The sequence below is a fragment of the Haliaeetus albicilla genome, chromosome 5, assembly GCF_947461875.1.
Source record: "Haliaeetus albicilla chromosome 5, bHalAlb1.1, whole genome shotgun sequence".
Taxonomy (NCBI): domain Eukaryota; kingdom Metazoa; phylum Chordata; class Aves; order Accipitriformes; family Accipitridae; genus Haliaeetus; species Haliaeetus albicilla.
This window is the reverse complement of record NC_091487.1, coordinates 16,857,508-16,870,458: the sequence shown is the minus strand read 5'-3', so window position 1 is coordinate 16,870,458 and position 12,951 is coordinate 16,857,508. Positions and strand designations below refer to the sequence as shown.

The 12,951-nt window shown below is 48.0% G+C and overlaps 1 protein-coding gene across 1 annotated transcript in view; it reads right to left on the bottom strand.

Annotated features, from left to right (window-relative positions):
- CLMN (calmin) overlaps positions 1–8,207 on the bottom strand; it is a 79,651-nt gene extending 71,444 nt beyond the window's left edge. Inside the window, exon 1 of the mRNA XM_069783541.1 lies at positions 7,997–8,207. Coding sequence (XP_069639642.1) covers positions 7,997–8,078 — 82 coding nt within the window. The 5' untranslated portion in view covers positions 8,079–8,207. The remainder of the gene's footprint in view (positions 1–7,996) is intronic.
- Positions 8,208–12,951: the final 4,744 nt, after the last annotated feature.

Sequence of the window (12,951 nt, the reverse complement as noted above, 5' to 3'; positions counted from 1 at the left end):
GGGGGGGGGGGGGGGGGGGGGAGAAAATGCATGTAGGCAGTTTATTTCAAGTTCATTTTCTCCCCTGCAAATACCTTCTTCCTGGTGCAACATACAAAATGCTTTCTTTTAAGGGCTCTTTGTTAACTTGGAGACTGCAACTGCTGAGCCACTGTGAACAACAGCTGCTTCAGAGAGCTTCAGTCCCTCTCACGGACAATCCTAGGTGCAAAACCTAAATCTGAGCTTCCATTAAGTCTGGCTAAAACGTGGAGCACCCACCCTGGGGGTCCCAGTATAAGAACAGGAGCAACATGGCATGCACCCTGATGGAGGTTAATTACACACTCAAGACTCGTTTCACAACTGGTTAACTGCAAGAGTCTTCAACCTGACCCAAACGCAAAACAAGACTAAGAAGTCCAGCTGCCTAGAAAGCCACAAACCCACCAGTACAGACAAGCAGAATATGATTTACTGCCTTCAGACAAGATTTGGTCTTCTACTTAAAATCTCTGTCACATGAAGGCCCTGGTGACATAATCTGATCTGGCTGGGCCATTTCATGGGTATGGGTAGAGCATCCTCGACTTTAGCAGGGCTCTGGATGGACTCAGATGTATGGAGCATCACCGGAGTGAGTAAGGGAGCTCCGCAGCCTGCGGGACCTGCATTGCAGGGCTGGGGTCTGGCTGGCATGTAAATCTAAACACACCACTGAACAGACATGTTTCCTGGTGATGGACACTGCACCAGAGCAGAGGCTTCTTTGTCCAGCTTGGGACTTCACGAAATGCACTCATCCCCAGTCTTAATTAGGATAGGATGAAGATCCAAAGGGATACATGCATTAAAGACAGCAAGGACTGGAATATAAATATTTCTATTTGAAATTAATCCTGTGGCACCTATCTAGTTCACGTTTATTTTGTAAACAACTAGAATTACACTACTGAAAGAGAAAGACTTAAAAATCACCATAATGAAGCAGATCAACAACACTGGTTAGGAAAGGTCTCATTTCTAACTACCAGCAGTAAAAGATGCTAACATAAAAAGTATAAAAAACAGGGTAACTTGCCGTTCATAGATTCACTGGATCTGAATTACACCAGTACATATCAGGAGTAACTTTAAAGATACTACAGAGTAAAATATGTTTTTATAGATGTCTGAATTAGTGCAAAATAATTAACAGAATCCTTCAAAGTATTACACTATTTCAATGATTGTGTTTTGAATCACGCCATTAAATTAAGTAAAGGGCATAGAGATAAGGGTTATCTTTTATGTGGTTTTGGTAGCATCTTTTCAGATTCAGTTGGATTTCTGGTTTTAAAAAGAAATCCTCTCTGCTTGCAGGTTACATGTCCGCAGGCATTCACTCTGTAGACATCCAGGTTGTTGCTATTACTAGCCTCTTTAGAAGACGCTGATTTAAACTTGTGTTTGTGGCTATAGAGCCTCAAACTACAGCTAAAATATAGCTCAGCTGTTTGCACAGAAATATGCAGCAATTATAATGAAGTAAAATCCATCCTGCAATCCTCCACCTACAGTCCCTGTATTTAACTGCTTGGGGAGAGATAAAAATAGAATAGCAGGTAAAGAGACATGTAGAAAAAGACACTTATTTCTTAAAACGTGCTGTGATGCCCTTCACCACCCCAGCACGGACACAAATGTGACTGCTTATCTAGTAATTTCTTCTCCTGAATACATAATTTTGACAATGTTTTTGACTTCTACATGACAAGACAGATAACATTTGGCTCTTCCCCTTTAGACATATGCCCTTAACAATCACTCTGCAACAACAGTAAGTTCAAACAGCTTAGGACATAAACAAATAAAGTTTAAATGGACACGGACAAGCCAAAATGCCCAAGGTTGCTTCTTCTAGTCCAATAAAAAGCTGGCTTTAAAACAGAAAAAGGAAAACAAGTCATCCCTTTGTAATATTTTCAAAGTAAATGCTACGCATACTTCAGGATGCAAGTGCCATAACCTTGAAATTGTCTTTAGGAGAAAGAAAATTGTTTGAATTTCTGTCCAAGCTGAGTGGGCAAAACAAAAAACAAGCAGGAGAAACTATGAGAGGTACATTATATTTTTCAGCTGGCACTAGTTTTAACACAATGTTTTGAAGACTGTCATTTTTAAACTAATGCCATTCAACTTCAGGCAAGTGATACGGTCTGAGATGTCACCAGCTCTACTGACACTGAGGCTGGTCAGTGCTTGAAAAACAGCTCACCAAGGAAAGACGGAGAAAATGATGTTGGCCAGTGACAGCAGATCAACCCCATGCCTCGAGTCAGGTCCATGTTTGGATGCCAAACACAAACAGTCTCTCTCACAACCAAGCGTTAATACGCAGGTGTAAGAGTTCATTTGACTGTGGAGCTACTGGGCATGATTTGAATCTGGTGTAATTTTATCCATGCAAAGGGACCGAGAGCCCAGACTTCTAATTTGTTAGAGAAATTAGGCACTGACCTTGTTAAAACTGCATGCTGAAACATGCAATCTGTACCTTGCCTTACCTCTCACTGCTCCTTTATTTCACTGCCAGGGTTTCCTATGTCTGGAGCAGGTAAGTCTTCCTTCCATTGCTAACAAATACTGTCAGGTATGAGAGCTCCCTTACAAAGACCATCCCCACCAGAAGACTTTGTGTTTCCAGCATGATCTTTGGTTTCTTATACCTGGATCTGAATCTTTATTTTGGGGGTTCACATTTGTAACGCTCAGGCCTATTCAACTTTACTTTTATATATAATAGGATCACTTTGTGGTTCCACAGGGCTTTATCTAAGGTTCTCCAGGCAACTTAATCTTTCCAAATCTACAAAGAGCTCCACTGAAATGAACATGTCTACAGGCAGAATGAAATCCTGCTGATTATGGCGACATGCTATGGAAGAGTTAAAGTAACGAACAGTTATAGCACCTTACTGCTGTCAGAATGAATGGATACATTAAAAAAGGTTTCCTTCTATTTGTAAAATTTCCATGTGTTCGAAAGGCATGTCCAACTACAGCAAACAGGTTGAATGCTGCTGTATCTTGTAATTAAAAAAAAAAAGAATACTCTCTGTAGTTAAGTGCAAAAGTCGTAAGAATTATGCTTCATACATAAATGGATAAACAAAAATACAGAGAGAAACATTTTCAAGACTGACTATAGCACCTGCCTTTGGTTGTCCATCAGAGATGCCTAAGCCCCACAAAGTAAAGACATGTAAATACTCTCACTGCCAGAGTTAACTTTTATGAGTTAAGCATCTGTATTACCTCTTACGACATAGGCTTCAGGACCTGCTACCTCCAAGGAAGCTGAGGTTCATGTCAGTGACAACTAGAGTTACTGCTGTCCAAAGCTTATAAAATCCAGATCTTAAGGATCCAAATGGGAAGACATGCAAAATCAGAGAGCACTGGGAGTTTAGGACCAAGTGATTCACGCAAAGGTACAAGCTAGGGCAAGGACAGGGAACCAATGGGGCGGGTATTGATCAGTTTATTTCTTCCAGCCCATCACCACTTCTGGTTTTTTCGTTGTGTCCAACAACACTACAATACATTCCTGCATAGCCCTCCAAATACGTTCGAAGGCCATGCAACACTCAGCAGAGCAAGCCTGAGACTCAGGAAAGTATTTAAATCTACTGAAATCAAGGAATAAACATCTATGGATTTCTGTGGATTCTGGATCAAACCCTGAGTGAGTAGCAAAATGACGAGTAGCTGGACTTCAGGCTCCTTGTCTAGTCCTCTGATAGAAGAATGGTAGAGTTCTACCATCCCAGCCCACGTACTCTATTATAAATATACAAAATGAACATTCAAACCATTTTAAAATGGTGGTAACAGCACTTGTTTGCCAGAGATGGACAAAACATATGACTCCACAAGTATTCATCTCCACATATTTCATTCCAAGGAATGTGAGGAAAGATACGTACTACTAAATACACATTCGGACTATTGCAAAGCACAGGACCAAAATATGGTCTAAAAGAGAATAATTCCTGCTGAGGATGTTGCCTCTTTCTATTGAGTGCAATTCACCACACAAGGGAGTATATTTTTGATGATCCTAAATCAAGCTTCCAGTAGGGAAGATTTTAAAATATTCTTGTGTTGTAACAAAATGTTCCCGCTGGTGTTATAATGAAAGAAAGAAAGAGAGAAAAAAAAAAAAACATCTTCTGGCAGGAAATTAATTATTGAGCATTCCACTGCTTGATGATGCGCTCCTACATTCTGCGCAGGCTTTCCATTTTTCTCTTTCAGTATGTGGAGAAATTCACTATGGAGAATATACAACAGAACAAAGAGAACACGAATATCAGTTTATTAAATGCATTTAGAAACTGAACAGACCTGGAGTGAGGAAGTTGGTTTGTACATCACCACACCTTCTCCATCAGACTGTCACTTTTGCTTCTGTTCTCTGAAATTACCTCTGTTGAGAATGGAAGCAGCATGCCTGGCTTTTAGCATCACTTACCTGCGACAGCTTTGAACTATCCCTTTCTTCATTGAAAAAATAAAATGGAAAGTCTCAGATCTTGACGGAAATGGAAAATAAAAGCTCATCATCATATGCCTGTGTCTAAATATCCAGATGTAATTCCATTTTTAAAACCATCCTTTTTTTCCCCTGTGTCCAGTCCATTTAGCAAATTTCACCCCTAGCTGCCAGTTTTAGTCTCCCTGTGAAAAAGCTGAAAACCCCACGCATGCCATAATTTCACCCATCAGTTACATGACAGAATATATAGTTCCTGAGGCTACTTCTGCACCCAGAACATGCACCTAGAACAACTCCTGAATTCAGTGGGATCATACCACTGCAAAAGCATCCCCACGACAGCAGACACTTCCCAGTAACCGGCATCCTGGATCCTTCCTGGATGTGGAACTACCACACTAGAGAGGGAAGGTGCAACAGACTGAAACAGCATATGCCATCTTCAAATAGTACTTTACGTCAGCAGTGCTCTATAGCTTAGCTAAGACATAATGAAGAACTTTTCAAGAGAAATGAATAATTTTAGCTTTTAAAAAGGGAGACACAGAGGGTATGGAAAACTGCTACAGCAGATGGCTCTATGATGGCTGCAGAAACTTTAATACCAGCCAGGCTGCTCAGGTGCTAGTGGTACCGTTTCTCATGGTCATCACCACTTGGGCTCATCTCCTTGGGCTCTTCCATCGGCTGCTGGGCAGGATGGCTCGGACACAGCGCGACAGTAATGCCTCTATCTGCCTTCCAGACCTGAAAGACCTCATTATTTGGCTGGCTCCGTGCATCAGCAGAAGTCTCCATCTCCGCACGCAGACATGCCAGTGTTTTCATGCGTTGTTCATATCTGCAAATATTTAGCTGCTGCCTCCCGTCCTCTCCTCACAACATACTCCCTCTTGGGTCTATATTCATATTATTGGACCCGCAGAGACCAGGAAGCACTTTCACACCTGTAAAACATCCCGTTGAAGAGCAGCATTCTGGAGTAAGACAAACCATCAACTTCGTAACACCTACCCTACACACAGCTGGTCTTGCAAGAGAGCGCTGCGGGAGCAGGAGATGCAGCAGCAGACGGGGACCCTCAGCGCCCGAGGTCCTTCGCGTGGCCCTGAGCAGCGGGGCCCTGCAGGAGCTCTGCTGGTGCTGCTGGAAACTCTGCATCATCCTCAGCTAGTTTCTCAGCCTAGACTCGTGACTTTCTAGCAGATCAAAACTGTTATTGATTCTGCAGCTAACAGACAATGATACTGGCGGTGATTCAGATTGCATTGTTTTAAGAGAAGAGAATGAATTTTGAATTATAAAGCAGAAGCAAGTTTAATTACTACATAGGAACGCAGCGCGTATGCTGCCATTTTACAAGAAACTACCCTGAAGAGAAGCACCATGCTTTGCCACTGAGCTCCTGAGTGACAAAAATCACACCCTCCCGAGTATCAGACTCACCATCTGTAAAATGTTTTTCAACTCTAGAAGATAATGTGAGAACTAAGTGTTACAAATCATATATACTGTAAGTGATAGATATTATCACTTGCTTTGGAGCAGCACCTTGGAAAAAATGCCTCTTCTCCCCTGTAAGAGCCCACACGGGGCACAAAACTTCTTAAACCCCTATTTAGTTGTGCAAGCGAGGTGACAACTAATATACCTCTCAAAATTCCTCTTGTATGGTAAGAAGGGAACAGGAGGTTTTTTTCATGAACATAATGTTATTCAAAGGAATTTGCCCTGTAGGATGACATTCTCCTACAGGACTATAAGAATTTTAGAGAAGGCTGCGTGCATCTGTATAAATGCATTTTAAGTGCCAGAAAGGGAAATGAGTTTAACTCCTTCTTACACAAATGACTGAGAGGCAGAGCCAGAAATATATTACTCTTTTTAAGAACAGATGTCTATTCCTCCTCAAAAAATGCCCATGAATTAAGGATTAAGCCTGGTTTAATTGCTACAGTTTTGAGCACCAAGAGATCAGAGGCAGGCCATCCGAGCTAACACACAGAATCAAAAGAGACGGAGACAGGAGTCAGAAATGTAGAATTAGACTGTAATGAGAGACTGTCAAAACCCAAGGGGAGTTCAGCCTGGAATCAACAGCCCTGGCTGCACTCAAAATCTGAATTTCAGAGGTTATGACGATGCGGGCCAAAATGTTGTGGAGTGACCCCATCAGCAGTTAAGTGATAACTAATACAACATCAGAGCTGAAAGAATGGCTAATTTGAGTCTCTCTTCTGATAAATTATACATCTTCTATAATCAAGCCAAACCAAAACTAATTTCCAGCAACTGCACTGCCTCTGCCAGTAGACAGTGCCTTAATATCATTATGCATAAATAGGAAGAGATAATGACCTATAATTCAAGTCTATTATTTCTATGGAACATGAAGATACATGGCAGTATAATGTCAGCTGCTGATTAAGACTGGTATGTTACATTAAGCAAATCGTTCTCCCATAAACCACTGCTGCTGCTGCTTCTTTCATCGATTCTCGCTGTCCTTGCCAATCACGAGGAGTTAGCCGGTGAGGGGCAAACGTAACTTTGGAGGAACTACTACACTGACACCGAACCACGTTCCAACCTAGACGCTGGCACCCCTTCCGCCAGCACAGCCTGTGGCAGAACAGGAGACCACCTCGTAGTCGATTTACCCACAAGCTCTGCCCGTGCTTATTCAACAGTGGCTCACGAGAAGGCTCGTCCAGTCGAGCACGCCGAGAGCCGCCGGCTTCCCTCCAGACCGCGCCGACAGGGACCCAGAGCCGCCCCCGCCCGCGGCCGAGCACTCCCTCCGAGCGCTCCGGGTCGGAGCGGCCGGGCGGGCTCTGCCCGCCGCCTCGCGGGGCGCCTTGGCCAGGCTGCGGGGGGAACGAAAGGCGGAGCTCCCGCTACCCGCCGCGGCAGGGCGAGCCCCGGCACCGCTCGCTCCGCGCCGCCCGGCCAGCCAGCGAGGTCCCCCCGGGAGGGAGCGAGGTGAGCCGGAGCCTGCGGCCCCCCTCCCCGACGCCCTCAGGAGGAGGCTGCGGGTGGCAGTGTGTGTCCCCGGGGCGGGTCCGGGGCTGTGCCGCCGCCGCCGCCGCACACGCGCCCACCCCCCCGCCGCAGCATCCCCGGCGCCCGCGGAGCCCCCGCGCCCCGTCCCTGCCGCGGGGCCCGGCGCCGCTCGCCCCAGCGCCGGGGCTCTCGGCGGGCCGGGCGGGCCCGGCGCCGCGCTCGGGGGAAACTTTGGCCCCGCCGCCGTCCTCCTCCGGCCCCGCACCCGCACCGCCCCCGCTTCGGGGAGCCGGGGGAGCCCGCGGCGGGCGGCCCGGGGGGGGGGGGGGGGGGCGGGCTGGGGAGCCCGCGGCAGCCCCGCGCCGAGGCACGGGGAGAGGCGGGGAGGCAGGACCGGCACCGGGAGAAGGAGAGGAAGGGGAGCGGGGCGGCGCGGGGGCGGAGGGAGGGGTTTCTCCGGGGGTGTTGGTTTACCTTGGAGGTTCTGCACTCGGATGTCGCTGATGTGCCCGATGAGCTCCTCGCGCTGGAACCAGTCCCACTCCTGCCCGGCCATGGGGACGCGGGGCCGGGGCGGGGGGCGGCGGGAGCCGGCGGCACCGCCACCGCCGCCTTCACCGGCACCGACGGCGGGCGCGGAGCGGAGCGGGCGGGGGGGGGCGGCCCCTCTCCGCGCCGCGCTGCGCCCCGCCCCGCGGCCCTCCCCTCCCGCCCGGCCGCCCGCCTCCCTCCGCCCGGCCCGGGGCGGCGGAGCGCTGGCGCGCAGCGGGGCGGAGGGGGCCGGGGTCCGGCCGTGCCCCCCCCCTCCCCCCGCCGCGGGCGGCTCCCCCCTGCCGCCCCCTTCCTCCCCTCGCCAGCGGCGGCGGGGCTCCCGCATCGCCTACTCCGCCGAGCGGCGTGGGCGGCAGCGCGCCCCCCGCCCCGGCCGCCCCCTCGGGCGCAGGCGGCCCCGGCCCCGGCCCCGGCCCCGGCGCGGCGGAGCCCGCCGCCACCCCCGGCCCGGCGTCGCGCTGCCCCCGGACGGGGCGCCCCTGGCCCCATCCCGCTCGAGAGCGGCCTGTTGGCACTCTAAATAGATACGGTTTTTCTTGCTGAGGCAGCAGGGGGGCTGCGAACAATACCGAGCTCTCGCCCGCTTTCTCTTGCTGTGCCTGGGGACGAGAGAAGGGTCGTCCCCCGGAATAAATGTCACGCGTCCGAGGCAGGAATGGAAGTAGGAACGGCAGAGGGGTTTTCCTCGCAGAGCTGAAATAAGCACCACTATAAATTAAAAGCACTACTATGCCGTTCGCACGCTCGTTTAGCCTGCTCCTGCTAGTCTGTTTAGGCTGTCAGATTTCCTTTGTGGTGAATTTTCACATCGAATATCTTCTTTTACAGCATTCTGCATCAAAATTGGACGGTAATTGTTAATCGAGGCTCTTCAGTATCACTGAGATCAGTCCTCTACAAACTCAGTGAACAGCGTGAGCATTTCCTTTACGACCAAGGCATCTCATCACGATATACCACTATTTGTAATTTTGTGCCTGTTTTCTGTTCAAAACATGAAGCCTGTATAATGTAAACAGCAATTTTTGACACAATCCAGTCAGACTAGTATAGCATCATTAGTTAGACTAGCAAAACACACAGGCCAAGATCTACAAAGTTAAATATAAACAAACTGGGATCTAGAGACTGGTTCTTTCAAGTTGGAAGTGTTTATGTGATCCCAAGTAAGCGCTTACTCCACACAACCAGTTGTTTCACTCAGCTCAGGAATGCGGCGCTCTTCCCACAGCCCACTCTGGTGATTTCTCTCTTACAACTCAAAATCCGATGGAGATGGTGAGAAGGCAAAGTCATCCATAAAGGATCTAATAGGTGAACTTGTCACAGCTGTAACATGCACCAGTCAACTATCCCAAAATCTGCTCTCCAAGAGTCTGGGATGGTCTTTGGCTTTATTAGTGTTTACATACCAAGGTTCAAAAGTTTTGCACAAACGTAAGGACAGCTGAATGCCAGGCCGAAGGGTTTATAAACCTGAATGCAAGGAGCAGAAGAAACATCTTGTGAGAAGGAAGACGCCTCTGAATTCAGCCAGATTCACACAAATCACAGTGCCAGGTTTTGACTTCATTTGCCCTGGGAGGACCTGTTTTTTCCAGGAGGTATCCAAGAGGGCTGAATACATACTGCATTTAGAGGTGGAGCTGGAGACTGAGCCAGTGTGGCTGTGGGAAAAGGAGGTGAATGACTTCACAGCGTCACTGGAATACTGTCCGCCAGGGGTGGCTGGAGGTCCCTAGCCTGTGCTGCTGCTCGAAGCAGGACTACTGCCAATGCCAGATGGGGACAGCTGAGGCTTTGCCTCATCATGTGTGGGCAGCCTCCAGGGGCTGGGGTTTTCTGAGCTCTCTAGATAGCCTGTCCCACTCTGCACTGGCCTGCTCGTGAGACCTCCCAGTGGCCGCTTGCTATAGTCGGTATGCCAGCTGGAGAAGGGGAGTTGCTATGAGGTGCACGTAAATGAACGAGGAAAAGTGAACCAGTCTGCAACCTACAGCAGCAGAATTATAGAATCATTTAGGTTGGAAAAGACCTTTAAGATCATCGAGTCCAACTGTAAACCTCACCCTGCCAAGTCCACCGCTAAACTGTGTCCCCAAGCACCACATCTACACATCTTTTAAATACCTCCAGGGATGGTGACTCAACCACTTCCCTGGGCAGCCTGTTCCAATGCTTGACAACCCTTTCGGTGAAGAAATTTTTCCTAATATTCAATCTAAATCTCTCCTGGCACAACTTGAGGCCATTTCCTCTTGTCCTATCTCCAGCCACTTGACAGAAAAGACCAGCACCCACCTCACTTCAGGTAGTTGTAGAGAGCGATAAGGTCTCCCCTCAGCCTCCTTTTCTCCAGACTAAACAGCCCCAGTTCCCTCAGCCGCTCCTCATAAGACTTGTGCTCCAGGCCCCTCACCAGCTTGGTTGCCCTCCTCTGAACACGCTCCAGCACCTCCACGTCTTTCCTGTAGTGAGGGGCCCAAAACTGAACACAGTACTCGAGGTGCGGCCTCACCAGTGCCCAGTACAGGGGACCATCACTTCCCTGCTCCTGCTGGCCACACTGTTTCTGATACTGAAGGTGGACACTGAGGTGCAGCAGAAGGAGCAAAGGTGAGAGGAAGCAATTCAGCAGCTCCTCGCTGCCAGCCCCACCTGACGTGTGATGTTACAGCTGTGATTCATTGCTCTCTGCACGTTTTTCTGGGGCTAATGACTGCCTTCACCCTGCTCCCTGTCCCTGTGCGAGAGCTGCCCAGCTCCGCTCTCAGGGTGGCTGAGGGTGCAGCCCCAGTGCCTCTGACATCTCTAGGCCTGCCAGGTAGCTGCCTTTGACCTGTACAGTCTGGATCTCAGGGTCAGATTGGGTTTAAGATGTTGTAAATGATTAACATTGTGGGCACAGGGAAGTTAAAACTTCTGCTTAGGGAGAGGAGAAAGGCGTTAAGCCTTTCTTACCTGGGAAAGCATCTGCTCTGTGCAACCCCATCCTCTGAAGGAGAACGGCCCAGCAGAATGGCACTGGCTAGTGTGGTCCAGCAGGCAGTACAGGCTGGGACTGCCCGCTGTTCCTGTGCCAATGGGAGCCAAGAGCATCAGCATCTCAGCCTGCCCTTCTGCCGGTGGGTCAGGCGGGACCTCAGCTTGGCCAGGGGTCCAGACCCATCTGGCAGGTTTGGCCACTCCAGTTGCTAACCCAGCACATCAGTATAAGCTGCATCAACCTCATCGTGCGTTAATGTGCTCGGCCATGAGCTGCTGTGAATGAAAACTCTGCTCCAGTTTCACTTAGCAGGTGTGCAGCTCTGTCCAGGGAGGCAGCAGCTGTGTTGCCCACGTTTGTCCATCGGAGACTTTCAGATGGCTCTTCAGCACCTTCCCCAAACCAACTTGGCAGTTAGCAGAAGCCCTCATAGGTAGAACCTCCTCTGAGATGGTTGTAAAAAAACCTGCAATATATGCAGAACTAAGTGCTCCAAAATGAAAAGCTAAGCCTCTAAAATTCTAAGTGTGCTAAAAAAATGTGAGATCAAAAGGGGCATCCTTTATAAACATTTTTTTTTAAGTTTTTACATTCTTCCCTGCAACCATGTGGTCTATGAATCAGCTCAAGAAGAAAGTATGAAATCTGAGATTCTCACATAAAGCCAGAACTCCAAACGTTATGTTACTTGTCATAAAATCTGTAAATGCTTGTGGGAAATTATCTGTGAAAATACTATATGCCTTCTAAGAAGTAACTGAGTAAAGAACTTATCTTAACCAAAAAGTGATTTCAGGTTTTATTATTAAAGTTCACTTGCCTTTTGATGTTTAAGGACAATTCTATAACCGAAAAAGCCGGTTACATTTAATTAAGTCCCTTGGCTCAGACTTGTTACTTAGGGCAACACTGTAAACACTTGGCAGAGACTCTGAACTATAATAACAGGTTTATTAAAAAAAGATTTTGGTCACATATGAGAAGGCAGGGAGTCTAATTGGAAGTTCATGGGGAACTTACCACTGTTCTACATCGCCTTCATCTGTTTTCTTTTTAGTGTATACAGAATAAAGATGTTAAAAACCTTTTAGTTTACCATCCTTTGCATATCTTACCTGTGAGTGATTTAATGAGTTGAATTCTCAGTTTGAGATGAAAATTTATACTTGAAGATTGTGTAATGGTAGCAACAAACCCCTCAAATCCTACAGCTAGGCTCTGTGCCTGTCCAGATGGAGGGTGCCTTGTGGCTCCTGCTAAAATGGCAAGGGAAGGTGTCTGACACAAAGGAAGCGATTTATGGAATTAAGGAAGATATTTATGGCATTGTAGCTAAATTGCTTTGGCTTTATAAGCAGCGTTCCCCATATGAACAATCATTCCAGGAATGGATTATTTCCAGGCCAATGGTAACCAGAAAAAGATGTTGTCTATCTTGCAATAGGTACGTCCATGTGAAGACAGCATGTATATTCGACCCAAACCTGAGAGAAGTATAAATTCCTATCCAGGCATGCCTTAGCCATCCCTGGCTGCTCTGATCAAAGAGCTACAAAAATAACTCCACACTGATCCCTGCGAGACCTCCCTCTGCCCACATTCCCAACACATCCTTGTTGAACACCACAGGCCTGCAAGGTGCTCCTCTGCCCACAACAAATCGTGTTTCTGGAAAGGTGGTGGGCATTTGGGTCCTGCCCCCACACTACCTGCGTAGCCCTCGAGTCTTTGCATGCTCTTCTGGCTCATTCAAGGGGCTACAGAGAAGGTGAGGACTTTGCTCAATTTTTAGTCTGTTTAGTTTTTCTGAAGTCTGTCTGGAAGAGGACTGAAAAACGGAGGCTTTCTTACCCTATAGCTGAATGAGGAAAAGGGAGGAAAGTTGAAGCCT